Here is an 18,736-nt window from a genome sequence, read left to right as displayed (position 1 = left end):
TGGTGATATGGTGCGGCTAGTGATATCCAACATACTCAGAATGTTACTTGGTGATATGGTGCTGCTAGTGATAGACAACATACTCAGAATGTTACTTGGTGATATGGTGCTGGTAGTGATATACACCATACTCAGAATGTTACCTGGTGATATGGTGCTGCTAGTGATATCCAACATACTCAGAATGTTACTTGGTGATATGGTGCTGCTAGTGATAGACAACATACTCAGAATGTTACTTGGTGATATGGTGCTGCTAGTGATATCCAACATCCTCAGAATGTTACTTGGTGATATGGTGCTGCTAGTGATAGACAACATACTCAGAATGTTACTTGGTGATATGGTGCTGCTAGTGATAGACAACATACTCAGAATGTTACTTGGTGATATGGTGCTGCTAGTGATAGACAACATACTCAGAATGTTACTTGGTGATATGGTGCTGCTAGTGATAGACAACATACTCAGAATGTTACTTGGTGATATGGTGCTGCTAGTGATAGACAACACTTAGAGACAGAACACAGACAGCGGAGTTGACACAAAGTGTGCATACATTATATACAACTAGGTAGAGTGAGCATAGAGCTATAAGAGAATGAGCAGATATACACATGTACAGTGGGTATACCAGTGGAGGCTGCTGAGGGGAGGACAGCTCATACACTATATATTCAAAAGTATGTGAACACTCCTTCAAATTCGGCTATTTCAGCTACACCCTTTGCTGACAGGTATGTAAAATTGAGCACACATCCATGCAATCTCCATAGACAAACATTGGCAGTATAATGGCCTTACTGAAGAGCTCAGTGACTTTCAACATGGCACCATCATAGGATGCCACCTTTCCAACAAGTCAGTTCATAAAATTTCTACCCTGCTAGAGCTGCCCCGGTCAAATGTAAGTGCTGTTATTGTGAAGTGGAAACGTCTAGGACCAAGAACGGCTCAGCCACGAAGTAGTAGGCCACACAAGTTCACAGAACGGGACCAACAAGTGCTGAAGAGCGTAGCGCGGAAAATTGTCTGTCGGTTGCAACACTAACTATCGAGTTCCAAACTGCCTCTGGAAGCAACAGCACAACAATTGTTTGTTGGGAGCTTAATGAAATGGGTTTCCATGGCCGAGCAGCAGCACACAAGCCTAAGATCACCATGCGCAATGCCAAGCGTCGGCTGGAGTGGTGTAAGGCTCACCGCCATTGGACTCTGGAGCAGTGGAAACGTGTTGTCTGGAATGATGGTCGAATCTGGGGTTGGCGGTTCGACGGTCGAATCTGGGGTTGGCGGATGTCAGGAGAATGCTACCTGCCCCATTGCATAGTGCAGCAGGCAGACGCATACCCAAACCAGATGGTGATGGAGGAGGTGAGGATGGACTGATCTGTAAAATCGGATCAGGATTGTCAGGGAGATTTTTTCAGCTGCCGCAAGTAATACATATGCCTTTGTGCCTTCTTGGTGACCGCTGTGATGTTATCCACCCACTTGACGTTTTGGGAGATGATTGTGCCCAGGAATTTGAATAATTCAGCTGTGCTGACAGCTGAGCCATCAATCTTGAGGGGGAGAGATGGTGGGGGGCGTTTTCTGAAGTCAACCACCATTTCTACAGTTTTTTCTGTGTTGACTTGTAGGTTATTGCGACTAGCCGGGCGACCTCTCCACGGTACATGGACTCATCGTTGTCGGTGATGAGACCGATCAGAGTGTTTTTTATCTGCAAACTTTAGTAGTTTGACAGATGCGTTGTTGGAAGTGCAGTCGTTGGTGTCGTATGAGTAGAGTAGAGGTGAGAGCACGCAGCCTTGCGGCGCACCAGTGCGGAGGGATAAAGAGTCCGAAAGGTGTTTTTCAAATCAAATGTATTTGTCACATGTGGCAAATACAACAGGTGTAGACCTTGCAGTGAAATGCTTACTTACAAGCCTATAACCAACAATGCAGTTTTAAGAAAATACCGCCCAAAAAGTCATATTTAAAGAGCAGCAGTAAATAGCGGGGCTATATGCAGGGGGTACTGGTACAGAGTCAATGTGTCAATGTGCGAGGGCACAGGTGTCGAGGTAATTGAGGTTATTATGTAAATGTAGGTAGAGTTATTAAAGTGGCTATGCATAGATAATAACAGAGAGTAGCAGCAGTGTATGGGGGGGGGTAGAAGCTGTTTAGAAATCTCTTGGACCTAGACTTGGCCCTCCGGTACCGCTTGCTGTGCGGTAGCAGAGAGAACAGTCTATGACTATGGTGGCTGGAGTCTTTGACAATTTTTAGGGCCTTCCTCTGACACTGCCTGGTGTAGAGGTCCTGGATGGCAGGAAGCTTGGCCCCGGTGATGTACTGGGCCGTACTCACTACCCTCTGCAGTGCCTTGCGGTCGGAGGCCGAGAAGTTGCCATACCAGGCAGTGATGCAACCCGTCAGGATGCTCTCGATGGTGCAGCTGTAAAACCTATTGAGGATCTGAGGACCCATGACAAATCTTTTCAGTCTCCTGAGGGGGAATAGGTTTTGTTGTGCCCTCTTCACGACGGTCTTGGTGTGCTTGGACCATGTTAGTTTGTTGGTGATGTGGACACCAAGGAACTCTCAACCTGCTCCACTACAGCCCTGTCGATGAGAATGGGGGCGTGCTCGGTCCTCTTTTTCCTGTAGTCCACAATCATCTCCTTGATCACGTTGAGGGAGAGGTTGTTGTCCTTGCACCACATGATCAGGTCTCTGACCTCCTCCCTATAGGCTGTCTCATCATTGTCGGTGATCAGGCCTACCACTGTTGTGTCATCAGCAAACTAAATGATGGTGTTGGAGTCGTGCCTGGCCGTGCAGTCATGAGTGAACAGGGAGTACAAGAGGGGACTGAGCACGCACCCCTGAGGGGCCCCCGTGTTGAGGATCAGCGTGGCGGATTTGTTGTTACCTACCCTTACCACTTGGGGGCGGCCCGTCAGGAAGTCTAAGATCCAGTTGCAGAGGGAGGTGTTAAGTCCCAGGGTCCTTAGATTAGTGACGAGTTTGAGGGCACTATGGTGTTGAACGCTGAACTGTAGTCAATGAATAGCATTCTCACATAGGTGTTCCTTTTGTCCAGGTGGGAAAGGGCAGTGTGGGGTGCAATAGAGATGGCATCATCTGTGGATCTGTTAGGGCGGTATGCAAATTGGAGTAGCTCTAGGGTTTCTGGGATAATGGTGTTGATGTGAGCCATGACCAGCCTTTCAAAGCATTTCATGGCTACACTCGTGAGTGCTACGGGTCAGTAGTCATTTAGGCAGGTTACCTTAGTGTTCTTGGACACAGGGACTATAGTGGTCTGCTTGAAACATGTTGGTATTACAGACTCAGACAGGGAGAGGTTGAAAATGTCAGTGAAGACACTTGCCAGTTGGTCAGCGCATCCTCGGAGTACATGTCCTGGTAATCCGTCTGGCTCTGCGGCCTTGTAAATGTTGACCTGTTTAAAGGTCTCACTCACATCGGCTGCGGAGAGGGTGATCACACAGTCGTCCGGAACAGCTGATGCTCTCATGCATGTTTCAGTGTTACTTACCTCGAAATGATCATAGAAGTCATTTAGCTCATCTGGTAGGCTCATGTCACTGGGCAGCTCTCGGCTGTGCTTCCCTTTGTAGTCTGTAATAGTTTGCAAGCCTTGCTACATCCGACGAGCGTCGGAGCCGGTGTAGTACGATTCGATCTTAGTCCTGTATTGACGTCGGAGGGCATAGCAGGGTTTCTTATAAGCTTCCGGGTTAGAGTTCCGCTCCTTGAAAGCTGCAACTGTACTCTTTAGCTCAGTGAGAATGTTGCCTGTAATCCATGGCTTCTGGTTGGGGTATGTACGTAGTCACTGTGGGGACGACGTCCTCGTTGCACTTATTGATAAAGCCAGTGACTGATGTGGCGTACTCCTCAATGTCATCAGAAGAATCTGCCTGTGCTAGCAAAACAGTCCTGTAGTTAAGCATCTGCTTCATCTGACCACTTTTTTATAGACCGAGTCACTGGTGCTTCCTGCTTTAATTTTTGCTAGCAAGCAGGAATCAGGAGGATAGAGTTATGGTCAGATTTACCAAATGGATTGCAAGGGAGAGCTTTGTACGCGTCTCTGTGTGGAGTAAAGGTGGTCTATAATTTTTTTCCCTCTGGTTGCACATTTAACATGCTGATAAAAATTAGCTGGAGAGCTGTTGCTCTATCCTGTCTTTGTACTGCTGTTTGGCTGACTTAATTCATGAGGGTACCTTTTTCTTGGCCTCTCTATAGAGGTCCCTGGTCTTGCTCCTGTGGTAATCCTCTTTGACACTGCGGAGAGCCCTTAGCTCACCAGTGAACAATGGCAAGTCATTGCTGTGTAATAGAAACATATTTGATGGTATGCAGTTCTCTTCCTATAAATTGATTTAGGATGTGAACCTGTCTGTGGAGTCGTGTATGTTGGCATTGTTGTCCTTGAATATGTTCCAATCCGTTGTGTCTACGCAGTAACATTTTATTATTTCTTATCATGTATGTAACAATCAGAAGTTACCTCTATAATGTGATCATATTTAGTAAATGAAACGTTAAGCTGAATCTACCTAAATTTGAATTATTACCTTGTTTATTGTGATTGAAGAGTTCTATCCATTTCCTGGTCAGAGATTTGACATTGAAATGAGGGTCGGTTCGAGCGCAACGTTTTTCATGGTACGGGATATGCGGATGTAGCTTATTCCCAGGGCGTATATGTTCATATCTGTAACGGCTTTCCTCTTCATCCGAAGAGGAGGAGCATGGATTGAACCAAAATGCAGCGTTGTGATATGACATGATTTATTAAAGTAAAGACGAAAAAACACAAAAACACTTTCACAAACTACAAAACAACAAACGACGTAGACGCACCTGAACATATGAACTTACATGACACGAAGAACGCATGAAACAGGAACAGACTACATAAAACAAACAAACAAACCGAGACAGTCCCGTGTGGCGCGACAAACACAGACACAGGAGACAACCACCCACAAACAAACAATGTGACACCACCTACCTTAATATGATTCTCAATCAGATGAGATGAAAACCACCTGCCTCTAATTGAGAACCATATCAGGTACCCGTTAAACCAACATAGAAACACAAAACATAGACTGCCCACCCAAACTCACGTCCTGACCAACTAACACATACAAAACTAACAGAAAACAGGTCAGGAACGTGACAATATCCCTAACTTCAATTTGTACTTAATGCATGGTGTAGCACCTTTATTGAAGTGTGTGTGCTATGGAAATAAATGTATGTTTATAATATGAACAGGTATATAATGGAATGGTTTCCCTTGTTTGTTAATTGATCAATGTGTGAAACGTATTCCCATTGGCTGATGCATAGTGGGTATTCTTATAAGAATCCTGTTATTTCTTTGTTTGAGAGCGGCAGGGAATAGGTCGGCATGCTGCCTAATTTAAACGTACACTTGACTGCGCTCTTCTTTTGAAGCTGTATTTGATTATTATAATTTTTTTCTTGTGTTGAAAGGTCCAGTTAATTTTTTGTAGATATTGTACAGTAGCCGGTCTTTATCGCCACTTCATAAAAATGCCTCATTCTGGGCAAGAAATCAGTTCTGCATTGTTATCTCCTCGCTGTGAAATCCAACCTTCACAGTGTTGTACAGATTTTTATTTAACTAGGTGAGTCAGTTAGGAACAAATTATTATTTACAATGACGGTCTACCCCGGCCAAACCCTAACAACGCAGAACCAATTGTGCGCCGCCCTATGGGACTCCAAATCTTGGCCAGTTGTGATACAGCTTGGAATCGAACCAGGGTCAGTAGTGACAGCTATAGCACTGAGATGCAGTGCCTTAGACCACTGCGCCACTCGGGAGCCCAAATTATTACAACACAGTTCCAGTGTAGCAGAAAAAGGAAACAGTGTAAAGCATTGTAATGCAGTGGAATGCAAGTGGATTTTTATGCTTAGAGACTTATGAAACAAAGCATAAAAATGTCACTGTCTATGGACAAATTATGAAATCAAAAATGCCTATCTAATGAAATGAAAGGATAGACAATACATGTTCTCTTTTCTCATCCCTCATTGTCTGTTGAGCACAAGAGAGAAAGAGAGAGGCCAACTGCAATATTGTCTATTGGCTGAGATAACAAAGCTTTCATTTATTTTATAGTCTACACATTGACACCATTGTCAAATAGGGCGATCTGCTACAGTATGCTTATGGTTTATGAATCAATTTACAGTTAACAGTTTCTTGTGGACTGTTTACTCACAAACTTTTGCTGCTCACTGACTCTCTCTAAAATTACACTGCTGATAATTTGCTTTAGGTTGCCTAAGTGGAGATGAAGGTTGCCTAAGGGGAGATGAAGGTTGCCAAAGGGGAGATGAAGATTGCCTAAGGGGAGATGAAGGTTGCCTACGCGGAGATGAAAGTTGCCTACAGGGAGATGAAGGTTGCCTACGGGGAGATGAAGGTTGCCTAAGGGGAGATGAAGGTTGCCTACGGGGAGATGAAGGTTGCCTACGGGGAGATGAAGGTTGCCTACGGGGAGAGGAAGGTTGCCTAAGGGGAGATGAAGGTTGCCTACGGGGAGATGAAGGTTGCCTACGGGGAGATGAAAGGTTGCCTACGGGGAGATGAAAGGTTGCCTACGGGGAGATGAAGGTTGCCTACGGGGAGAGGAAGGTTGCCTACGGGGAGAGGAAGGTTGCCTACGGGGAGAGGAAGGTTGCCTACGCGGAGATGAAAGTTGCCTACAGGGAGATGAAGGATGCCTAAGGGGAGATGAAGGTTACCTACGGGGAGATGAAGGTTGCCTAAGGGGAGATGAAAGGTTGCCTACGGGGAGATGAAGGTTGCCTACTGGGAGATGAAGGTTGCCTACGGGGAGATGAAGGTTGCCTACGGGGAGATGAAGGTTGCATAAAGGGAGATGAAGGTTGCCTACGGGGATATGACGGTTGCCTACGGGGAGATGAAAGGTTGCCTACGGGGAGATGAAGGTTGCCTACGGGGAGATGAAGGTTGCCTACCGGGAGAGGAAGGTTGCCTAAGGGGAGATGAAAGGTTTCCTACGGGGAGATGAAGGTTGCCTATGGGGAGATGAAGGTTGCCTACGGGGAGATGAAGGTTGCTGACAGGGAGATGAAGTTTGCCTACGGGGAGATGAAAGGTTGCCTACGGGGAGATGAAGGTTGCCAAAGGGGAGATGAAAGGTTGCCAAAGGGGAGATAAAGGTTGCCTAAAGGGAGTGGAAGGTTGCCTACGAGGAGAGGAAGTTTGCCTAAAGGGAGTGGAAGGTTGCCTACAGGGAGATAGAAGAAGTGAACCCTGTGACCTCATCACAGGGTGTATTTCTCTGAAATGTTTAATCGAGCGCAGCAGCTCCCTTAACTCCTATCCCAGCTTTGTGTTGCAAGTTAGCTCCGCTGATGAAAAGCTTTGTGATCAGCACTTTGAACATGAGTCATTTGTTAGTAATATTTGGATGAGGGTTAGGATGAGTTTGTGGGTGTGTGATAAAGCACGATTGGGGATGGGGAAGATTCTGGCATGAAATCCTTGACAACCAGCAGGGAGAATTATGTAATTCCGTGGGTGGTGACTTGTATTCCTATTCCATGTTCCAGGCCTTTAAAAATCAGCGGTCCAATGAATAGATTTGGAAGTTCCAGTTCCAATATGGAATCCGATATGGCAGGCAGCTCCATGGACTTCACATACAGTGCATACTGTAGATGGACACACAGTGAATGAATGGGAACGGTCCTTATTGAATGAATTGGTAAATTGGGAACAGTCCCTATTGAATGAATTTGTCAATGGGGGACAGTCCCTGTTGAATGAATGGGTCAATGGGGGACAGTCCCTATTGAATGAATGGGTCTATGGGGATCAGTCCCTATTGAATGAATTGGTTAACGGGGAACAGTCCCTGTTGAATGAATTGGTTAACGGGGAACAGTCCCTGTTGAATGAATTGGTTAACGGGGAACAGTCCCTGTTGAATGAATTGGTTAACGGGGAACAGTCCCTGTTGAATGAATTGGTTAATGGGGAACGGACCCTATTGAATTAATTGGTTAATGGGGAACAGTCCCTGTTGAATGAATGGGTCTATGGGGAACGGTCCCTGTTGAATGAATTGGTTAACGGGGAACAGTCCCTGTTGAATGAATTGGTTAACGGGGAACAGTCCCTGTTGAATGAATTGGTTAACGGGGAACAGTCCCTGTTGAATGAATTGGTTAATGGGGAACGGTCCCTATTGAATGAATTGGTTAATGGGGAACAGTCCCTGTTGAATGAATTGGTTAATGGGGAACAGTCCCTGTTGAATGAATTGGTTAATGGGGAACAGTCCCTGTTGAATGAATGGGTCAATGGGGTACGTTCCAATTGACTCTGAGGCATTATGTTACTGTATGGCTGCCAATGTTGTTCTTGTTTAATGTACAGCGTCCTCTGCCTACATCCATTCCAGCTAACACTTGACCAATAGGACTCATCTTATGTTTTCTCAGTCCTGTCTTCATTGCATACTAAGACACGTCTGTGTTTGAGCACAACCTACACACATTCTGTTACATCCTACGCACACATTAAATGACTTTCCACTGAGATTTATAGGGACTCTAAATAGACAGCCACATCTATGGGTAGAGATGACTTTGTAGACTAATCATATAACAATACATTAATTTATTTTTTATTTAACTAGGCAAGTCATCTTATTTACAATGACGGCCTACTCCGGGCCAATTGTGTGCCGCCCAATCACAGCCGGATGTGATGCAGCCTGGATACAAACTAGGAGCTGCAGTGACACCTCTTGCACTGAGATGAAGTGCCTTAGACCGCTGCACCACTCGGGAGCTGATTGGCGCAGCGGTGGCGCATAAAACAGTGCCTAAGCAAATAGATTAATTTTACTGTGAACATAATGAAGTGATCGCAGCAGAAGTTAAAGTCTCTCCAGTTGGAGTAAAAAACAATTGCATAACCCAATAGAACCCAAGAGAGAACCAATGTCATAACCCAGTAGAGCCCAAGAGAGAACCAATATCAGAACCCAATAGAGCCCAAGAGAGAACCAATTTCAGAACCCAATAGGACCCAAGAGAGAACCAATTTCATAACCCAATAGAACCCAAGAGAGAACCAACGTCAGAACCCAGTAGAGCCCAAGAGAGAACCAATATCAGAACGCAATAGAGCCCAAGAGAGAACCAATATCAGAACCCAATAGAACCCAAGAGAGAACCAATTTCATAACCCAAAGGAACCCAAGAGAGAACCAATGTCAGAACCCAATAGAACCCAACAGAGAACCAATATCAGAACCCAATAGAACCCAAGAGAGAACCAATAGAACCCAAGAGAGAACCAATATTGGAACCCAATAGAACCCAAGAGATAACCAATTTCATAACCCAATAGAACCCAAGAGAGAACCAATGTCAGAACCCAGTAGAGCCCAAGAGAGAACCAATATCAGAATCCAATAGAGCCCAAGAGAGAACCAATATCAGAACCCAATAGAACCCAAGAGAGAACCAATTTCAGAACCCAATAAATCCCAAGAGAGAACCAATGTCAGAACCCAATAGAACCCAAGAGAGAACCAATATCAGAACCCAATACAAGCCAAGAGAGAACCAAAATCAGAACCCAATAGAACCCAAGAGAGAACCAATATCAGAACCCAATAGAACCTAAGAGAGAACCAATATCAGAACTCATAATAAAGAAAACAACCCAAGAGAGTGTTCCCCAGAACACAGTGACCAAGCAGTCAGGACGAGAGAGAGGAACAGAGAGAGAGAGGGGTGGGGGGTGGATTGAGAGTATGATAATGTGCTCCTGGTCCATGCCAACATATGTCTCAGAGAAGCAGTGTCAGACTATCCTTCTCATTAGAGAGCAGATCACTGTGCTGCTGACGTCTCTTAATTCTTTCCCTGACTACCACTGCCTGCCAACTGATTTAGGATCAGTTTTACCACAGCCTGGAATGAGTTAGTGAACACTGCTTCCCGGAATGATCAGATTATAGCGAACTGATTTAGGATCAGTTTTTTATCACGGCTCACCGCTAGCCCGAACTGAGTTAGTGATCACATCTGGCTCGGAGGGTCAAACACCAGACGCTGACTTAGGATCAGTTTAACCACGGCTCACCTCACCACCTAACCTGAACTGATATGTAAGATCAATGTCAGGTTGCTCCACTTAATGGCTACCAGTCCTGAAGTTTGATATTTTCAACAGGGTCAGTTAGTTTTACTTTTGTCAAGTGTGGCTGATCACACTTCTAACACTGATTGGGGATCAGTTTTATGGTTACGTCTGGCTAACAGGCCTGTAGTGCTGATTTAAGGTGGGCTTTATTGTGGCTAAGCATGGCTGACAGGTCGGGGGCGACCACAGACATGACGCAGAAAGGGTGTCGGTCTGGTTGGTATATATATCACCCCACATCAGAGGAGGACTGGATTTCATCTGAGACCTGCTGAAAGGATTTGAGTGCCTCTCACTAGGAGTTTTAAGTCACTTCTAGATTGTGTGTGTGTGTGTGTGTGTGTGTGTGTGTGTGTGTGTGTGTGTGTGTGTGTGTGTGTGTGTGTGTGTGTGTGTGTGTGTGTGTGTGTGTGTGTGTGTGTGTGTGTGTGTGTGTGTGTGTGTGTGTGGTGTTTATTGTGTGTGCATGTGTGTGTTGTGCTTGTTCAATTCAATCCCCTAAAGACGCGACACACATGCAAGATGTTGTGATATTCTTAGTGGGAGGCAGGGCTGGCCAGTGGAAGGAAACGTTCCTCTTCTGTTCCCCTCAGTGCAGCATGTCTCCTACACATCAGGTATTCCCAAACTGGGGTACACGCAATGCCGCCGGGGGTACGCCAAATAAAAATGTGATTAAAATAAATAAAAACATTTGTAAACATTTTTATTTTCCAACGGGGCTATACATTTGGGTGAGGTTTTTTTCTCGCCTGAGTAGCCTCGTTTCACTGCCAAAAATAAAATGAAACCATCTAGTGTTCAGCGAAATAACAACACAATGTCAAATACAGGTAGCCTAGTCAAATAATTAATATCCAATCACATTAACTGTTATTCTCTCGCGGGAAACCTTCACTCTGCGCAGACATTTAGAAACGAAACATAACAATTTGAAAAATAAGCCACAGGAGTTTTTTGAGCGAGAATAAAGACGACTTTCGAGTAGTAAGACATGTATAAAAGCAACAGATACCATTAATAAGAAGGGGCTAGAAGCGTCTTATATGGTGAGGTACCGAATTGCTAGGACAGGCAAGCCCCATACTATTGTGGAGGACTTAATTCTTCCCCCTGCTGCGGATATGGCTGGGACAATGCTGGGGAAAAAGCCAAAAACATTATACACAGACAATGCCTTCATCAAACAACACTGTTTCACGCATCAGTGAACTCAAGCTTACGGACAATGTCAAATGTGATATAGCGAAGCACCTGAGTGAGTTGGGTGCGCAATTACGCAGGTACTTTCCCAAAACGGACGACACAAACAACTGGATTCGTTATCCCTTTCATGCCTTGCCTCCAGTCTACTTACCAATATCTGAACAAGAGAGCCTCATCGAAATTGCAACAAGCGGTTCTGTGAAAATTTTATTTCATCAGAAGCCACTGCCAGATTTCTGGATTGGGCTGCGCTCAGAGTTTCTTCCCTTGGCAAATCGCGCTGTTAAGACACTGATGGCCTTTGCAACCACGTACCTAGGTGAGAGCGGATTCTCGGCCCTCACTAGCATGAAAACTAAATACAGGCACAGACTGTGTGTGGAAAATGATTTAAGACTGAGACTCTCTCCAATACAATCCAACATTGTAGAGTTAGGTGCATCCTTTCAAGCTCACTCTTCTCATTAACCTGTGTTGAGTTATTCACAATTTTCAATGAACAAATAAGGTTTTATATGTAAGATGGCTAAATAAAGAGCAAAATTATTGATTATTATTATATTATTATTTGTGCCCTGGTCCTATAAGAGCTCTTTGTCACTTCCCACGAGCTGGATTGTGACAAAAACTCACCCTCATTCTTATGTTTAATAAATGTATCGTATAGTGTGTGTGTGGCAGGCTTACAATGATGGAAAAAAACAACATTTGAGAGTGCGCTGACCCTGGTGCTAGAGGGGGTACGCAGCTGGAGGTTGAATGTTTGAAGGGGTACGGGACTATAAAAAGTTTGGGAACCACTGCTCTACACCATCCAGACCTGAATGTGATCAGTGGAAAATCTTGAATCAGCTAAATGAGCAGTGTTTTCTGGCGTGGACGTGGGAGAGGGGAGGTGTGTGTGTGTGTGTGTGTGTGTGTGTGTGTGTGTGTGTGTGTGTGTGTGTGTGTGTGTGTGTGTGTGTGTGTGTGTGTGTGTGTGTGTGTGTGTGTGTGTGTGTGTGTGTGTGTGTGTTTTGGATTAACGGATGGACTGAGGGAAGAGGAGATTGACCTTGTCTGCGCCGAGGAGAGGAGGCTTACCTGGCTGGTGTTCCAGTCTTTGCAGTTCTCTCTCTCTCTCTCTCTCTCTCTCTCTGTCTCTGTCTCTGTCTCTCTCTCTCTCTGTCTCTCTCACAATCTCTCTCTGTCTCTCTCTCAACTATGAACTGTACTCATCATTAATCAAATGGATATACAGGGATGGTGACTTTATTTAATACAGGCAGAACGGAAGGTGGAATGGATAGGAACATTTTATATGATACTGCATCAGCAGCAATATCATTTAAAAAAAATCCTCCAGTATGTTTCTTGAATTGACTTGGGCCCTGAGGATGGCCTTTCTTAAACCCTTTACTCCATCAGGACCATGGTTATCCTCTACCACACGCGTGTGTGTCTTTCATTTGGTTCAGATATGTTTGTGTGCCTGGGGGTAGCACTAGGCCGTTAAGCCCTATCACCCTGTAACATGCATTACCACCGTGTGGCCCTATCACCCTGTAACATGCATTACCACTGTGTGGCCACATCACCCTGTAACATGCATTACCACCATGTGGCCCTATCACCCTGTAACATGCATTACCACTGTGTGGCCCCATCACCCTGTAACATGCATTACCACCGTGTGGCCCTATCACCCTGTAACATGCATTACCACTGTGTGGCCCCATCACCCTGTAACATGCATTACCACCGTGTGGGCCTATTACCCTGTAACATGCATTACCACCATGTGGCCCTATCACCCTGTAACATGCATTACCACTGTGTGGCCCCATCACCCTGTAACATGCATTACCACCGTGTGGCCCTATCACCCTGTAACATGCATTACCACTGTGTGGCCCCATCACCCTGTAACATGCATTACCACCGTGTGGGCCTATTACCCTGTAACATGCATTACCACCATGTGGCCCTATCACCCTGTAACATGCATTACCACCGTTTGGCCCTATCACCCTGTAACATGCATTACCACCGTTTGACCCTATCACCCTGTAGCATGCATTAGTGTATTATTTCATTATGGGATGTGTAATGACTTACTTCTCCATCCTGTTCTAAGTGTCCAGACGATGGATCTGAGATTGGCAGTTCTGGGAGGCACCTCAGGGTATATCTGTGTCTCTGGCCGTGTCTGTGTCTGCGTCCCATATGGCACCCTATTCCCTATTTAGTGCACTACGTTTGACCAGATCTTTATGGACTCTGTATAGTGCACTACATAGGGAGTAGGGTGCCGATCAGGACACAGCTATGGCTCCTGTTTACAAGCCACATCGGAGATTGCAGAGGAAGCTCATCATGTTTATCTAGCACCCTAAAACGAAGTAGATGCTCCCAAAGACAACAGGCTGATAATAACCAGCCATGATATCCGTGCTGATGCTCACGGACACATTCAAAGTCAGGACAGGACAGAGACGGTGCAATGAACAGCTCCCTACAAAAAAAGGTTGCTCCCAAAAATATCAAAGGGCAATGACCCATTTTAACATTTATTTAACTAGGCAAGTCGGTTAAGAACAAATTCTTATTTACAATGACGGCTTACCATGGCCAAACCCGGACGACACTGGTCCAATTGTGCGCCGCCCTATGGGACTCCCAATCACGGCCGGATGTGATTCAGCCTGGATTCAAACCAGGGAATGTAGTGTCACCTCTTGCACTGAGATTCAGTGCCTTAGACCGCTGCGCCACTCGGGAACACATCCATCCAGTCTGGTCTTGGGGATATAGAGGCCCATTCATATACCATTCATCTGGTCCCAGACACATACTGGTTAGGGTATTCAAACTCAGGACTGGACAGAAGTAACCTCGTCCCCAGGCTAATTGTTGACAAAGGAATTGTTGGGGAGGAAGTGTCTGGCTCACTAGACTAGGACAGGAGGTGGTGTATAGAAAACAGAACCTGAATATGACTCACAAAGTCCAGTCTGGTCTTAGGAATGTTCTGTAGTGTAGGGGCATTCATGGAGGTGGTGTATAGGAAACAGAACCTGATTACCTTGACCACGTAGGGGCATATGGTCTTGCTCTGGTCCTGATCTCATGCTGCTGTCTAAAACTCAGGACAGGTCAGAGTTGGTGCGAACAGACTCATTTGGAGAAAGGCCAGTGGTGTCCAAGTGGCTGCAGTGTACAGACAGCGTAATACATTTTAATAAGAGTCCTCTGTAAAAGACCTACAGAATATGCTGCAGACAAAGTAGATGAAGCACTGGAAATGGAAAGTGGCTTGGAAGTCTTACAGTGAGCTTTGAATGGATGGCCTGTGGCTAACTGGCTGCACGTGGACCATTCATATTAACCATGTCTGCTCTGCTCTCTGACACTCAGTACAGTACACTGGTTCTTCTGTCTGCTTCTGTTTGTCTGTGACAAATACATAATCGACCAGTGTTAAGGCTTCCTGCATGGCGCCGTGTCCACCTCCAAGTGTAGCATAAAGTGAATGTGTACTCCCACAGCTGATCTCCATACTGTAGGCATCAGTACAGTATGTTTTTGTGATGTTTGGCTGTGGGATGCTCAGTCCTCATCACTAGAAGACAAGTCTGTGTTGTGTCCAGTGTTCATTCTCTGTGTGTTTGGTGGTCTTCGTGTTTTGTCTCTCTCCTCTATTACTCAGTCTCTTGGCCCATGTTGCAGTGCTCTGCTAATCCTCACATCCCCTCACAAATCCAGGAATTGAATACATTTCTTGGAGGAATTCCATGGCACACTAAAAATGAAAAGTGTCGTTGTTGGCGGAAGCACAATGAGACGTTCAAAGTCTATTTTTAGATATTTAGTGGGTCTATAGTTCACAGTAGCTAAATAGCGGACTGGGGAGGTCTGGTGAAGACAGCATTGTCTTGAAGGGGTCAGATGTTAGAGGTCAGAGGAGGCAGAGGGGTCTCTGACAGACAGAATTCTCTTAGCATTCTATGATGACATTCATCTGTCTTCTATGAACACAGGAAGGGCTCTCTCTTTCTCTCTCTCACACACTTTCTCTCTCTCTCACACTTTCTCTCTCACTTTTCTCTCTCTCTTTCTCTCTCTCTCACTTTCTCTCTCTCTCTCACTTTCTCTCTTTCTCTCACTTTCTCTCTTTCTTTCTCTCTTTCTCTTTCTCTCTTTCTCACTCTCAATTCAATTCAAGGGGCTTTATTAGCAGGGGAAACATAGGTTAACATTGCCAAAGCAAGTGAGGTAGATAATATACAAAAGTGAAATAAACAATAAAAATGAACAGTAAACATTACACTCACAGAAGTTCCAAAATAATAAAGGCATTACAAATGTCATATAATGTATATATAACAATGTAACAATGTACAAATGGTTAAAGTACAAAGGGGAAAATAAAGATGCATAAATATGGGTTGTATTTACAATGGTGTTTGTTCTTCACTGGTTGACCTTTTCTTGTGGCAACAAGTCACAAATCTCTCTCTCTCTCTCTCTCTCTCTACAGTGGTTATGATTTCCTTATAGTATGTCCATCTCACTGCCTTCTGTATTCTATACGGGTCAATTCGAAATGCTTTATTAGCATGACAAACATTACATTTGTATTGTGAAGGCAACAAAACACAAGTAAAAACCCTATTTAGGAACATGTAAGATATGCAGGGGGATATCCTGATCCACCCATGGAACTTGTAATAACAAAATGGTGCTAATAGTGGGAAAAGTGAGCCGTTTTTCATCCTGCATTTCTGCAGCTGACTTTTCAGTGCTTGTAGTTTGTGTAACATATTGATGGTTTACATTTTTCCTGCTTGCCAATAACTCCTCTGTAAATATGAAGGAAGATCATTGACACTGCAATATTTGCCCAAATTACATTTCTATCTCATTATCATATCATTTTTGGGTAATAATTACGTACCTTACTGTGATTGTTTTCAATTAAAATGGTAATTAAAAAAAACAAAAATAGCTTCTTAGCAAAGAGCGATTTCTCAAGCAAGAATTTAGCTAGGACTGTCTGGGAGTGGTCTGAGGGGGGAGGGGAACACTGAAAACTAGCTGTTATTGGCAGAGAGGTTTGGAACTCTCTTTCTTTTATGGTCTACTAACTAATTTACCTCCTGGTGATGTCACCATGGAATGGCAAAACTCCATCCCAACAAAACAGGCTTAAATTTCAGGCGTTCTTTTCAAACAGCTGTTACACTAAAATGGCATTATCATAATTTTCAGAACCTCATAGTGTTAAAACACATGAAAATCACCTTTTTGACAGCATCTAGATCTTTTCTCAAATAAAAGTGTTTGTTTTCTCTGTAGTAACAACAGTTCTTTTCTTGCAGTGTTGCTACCGTGTGTGTTGTCATTTAACGTGGATGACAAGAATGGGGAGACTTTCAATGGTCCGCTGGAGGACATGTTTGGATACTCAGTCCAGCAGTTTGAGAACAGTGAGGGGAAGTGGTGAGTCCATTCGTGTTATCATCCACAAGACCTGGGTTCACATAGTGTCCGTTTTCTTTCAAATACTTTAGCTGCACTTGATTAAGCTTGCCTGGTTCCATGGAATCAATGAAATAGTCCCAAAAGTTTAAACAGCAAACGCAGCCCAACTGGCACTCCAGACAGGCTCGATAAAACACTGAAAGTATTTCAAGAGAAAACAACTACTATTTGAACCCAGGTCTATTTGAACCCACTCTAACACTTGTCACTGGCCATGTCTGAATACCCATACTTGCGTTCTAAGTAGTAGCATTTTAGGTATGCGAAAATAGAACGTTGGGTATGTGACATCTCGATAATTGAGTATGCTTTCAATTCCAGGATGTTATACTAATTTAGATTTCGGCTTTTCATTGAGTAGAATTCACTGCACACTTTTGAGGAAGGGAATGGGCTTTCCAGACTCACCTGTGTTTGACAGCAGCTTATCATCAGCTGATAATGAGATAAGAGGATGCTCTTTAATAAATGTAACGAATAGCGTGCACATTGGATAACGCATTCTCATGATGGGTGAGCCTAGTGCGTTATTTGTTGCTCACTGTATTCGTTTTTGACTAAACACTGCTTTTCAAAAAATTATGTAGTACGATTAGTACACACACAGTATGTAGTTTTAGTAAGTAGTAGGCAAGACAGATTTCGGACAAGGCCCCTGTCTTTTTCCACTTATCTCTCCTGCCTTGTGGTTGAAATCAGTCAGTACTGGTAGTCGGGGTTGGGGTCAATTCCATTTAAATTCCAATCAATTCAAGAAGTACACTGAAATTCCAATTCTAAATCTCTTCAATGAATTTCAATGAGGAACATTTTCACTTGGAATTGGAATTTGGGTTAGTTTCTGAATTGACTGGAATTTAAATGGAATTGACCCCAACCCTGACAGTAGTCCTGTTAGCTGAACAAGTTCAACATTGAGATACAGTATCTTGCAATACCGATTGCAATCAAATCGTGACTTATGTGTCCCTCCCTGTAAATTTGACAATTTCATAATTTTTTCATTTTTAGAGAAATTAACATATTGAACATACAGGATTTTGTAATAATAAAATTGGTATGTAAAGAAAAGAGAAACAAAAAGAGGTTGTTCTACACCCCCAACTCCCCATCCCATTCCCGCTTGTATCAGCTAACACCGTCTGTCTCATATAAAGAGTCCCTCCCTCCGCCTGTTAAGTGAACACAACCTACCAGAGTATCCACTCAGCCCGCCAGTAAAGACACCATGAAACCATGATCCCTCTCTTAATTGGTCAAAGAACACATATTTACATGCTAGTAAACTACGTCTGCCCCCCTTTAGAGAAAGGTACTGTTCCCTCAGACAGAGAGAGAGACAGTCGGCCCCTATAGTTCTCCTACGGAGGCCCTGACAGTGTGGGCCTCTGGGTGTGTCCTAAATGGCACCCTATTCCCTACACAGTACACTACTACCTAAATAGGGAATAGGGGGGCATTTGGGACTCAACCTCTAACTAGCTAACTATCCCCATACATTCAGCTGGAATGGGCTTATTAAACTCATATGGAACCAGTTACAGTAATTCAGCCCTTCTCAATCAGCAGGAGCAGCTGTGATGAGGAACGATGAACGATCCCACAGCTTTCTTCTTTTACAGAGTTCATGTAGAGAATTCCCTGATGGCTCCAGTTACTCTTACGTGTACACAGATTGAAACCACTGTATAAGAGTGACGAGGGCAAGTTATGTGTTTGTTCCAATATCCACACTTGCATACC

At 44.3% G+C, this 18,736-nt stretch overlaps 1 protein-coding gene across 1 annotated transcript in view; it reads left to right on the top strand.

The window, feature by feature from the left end:
- The window catches only part of LOC129811217 (integrin alpha-1-like), a 110,582-nt gene that overhangs the window by 11,870 nt on the left and 79,976 nt on the right, over positions 1-18,736 (top strand). Inside the window, exon 2 of the mRNA XM_055862380.1 lies at positions 16,831-16,951. Coding sequence (XP_055718355.1) covers positions 16,831-16,951 — 121 coding nt within the window. The remainder of the gene's footprint in view (positions 1-16,830; positions 16,952-18,736) is intronic.

The sequence above is a fragment of the Salvelinus fontinalis genome, chromosome 2 (genome assembly GCF_029448725.1).
Source record: "Salvelinus fontinalis isolate EN_2023a chromosome 2, ASM2944872v1, whole genome shotgun sequence".
Classification (NCBI taxonomy): domain Eukaryota; kingdom Metazoa; phylum Chordata; class Actinopteri; order Salmoniformes; family Salmonidae; genus Salvelinus; species Salvelinus fontinalis.
This window is presented reverse-complemented; position numbering and strand designations above follow the sequence as displayed.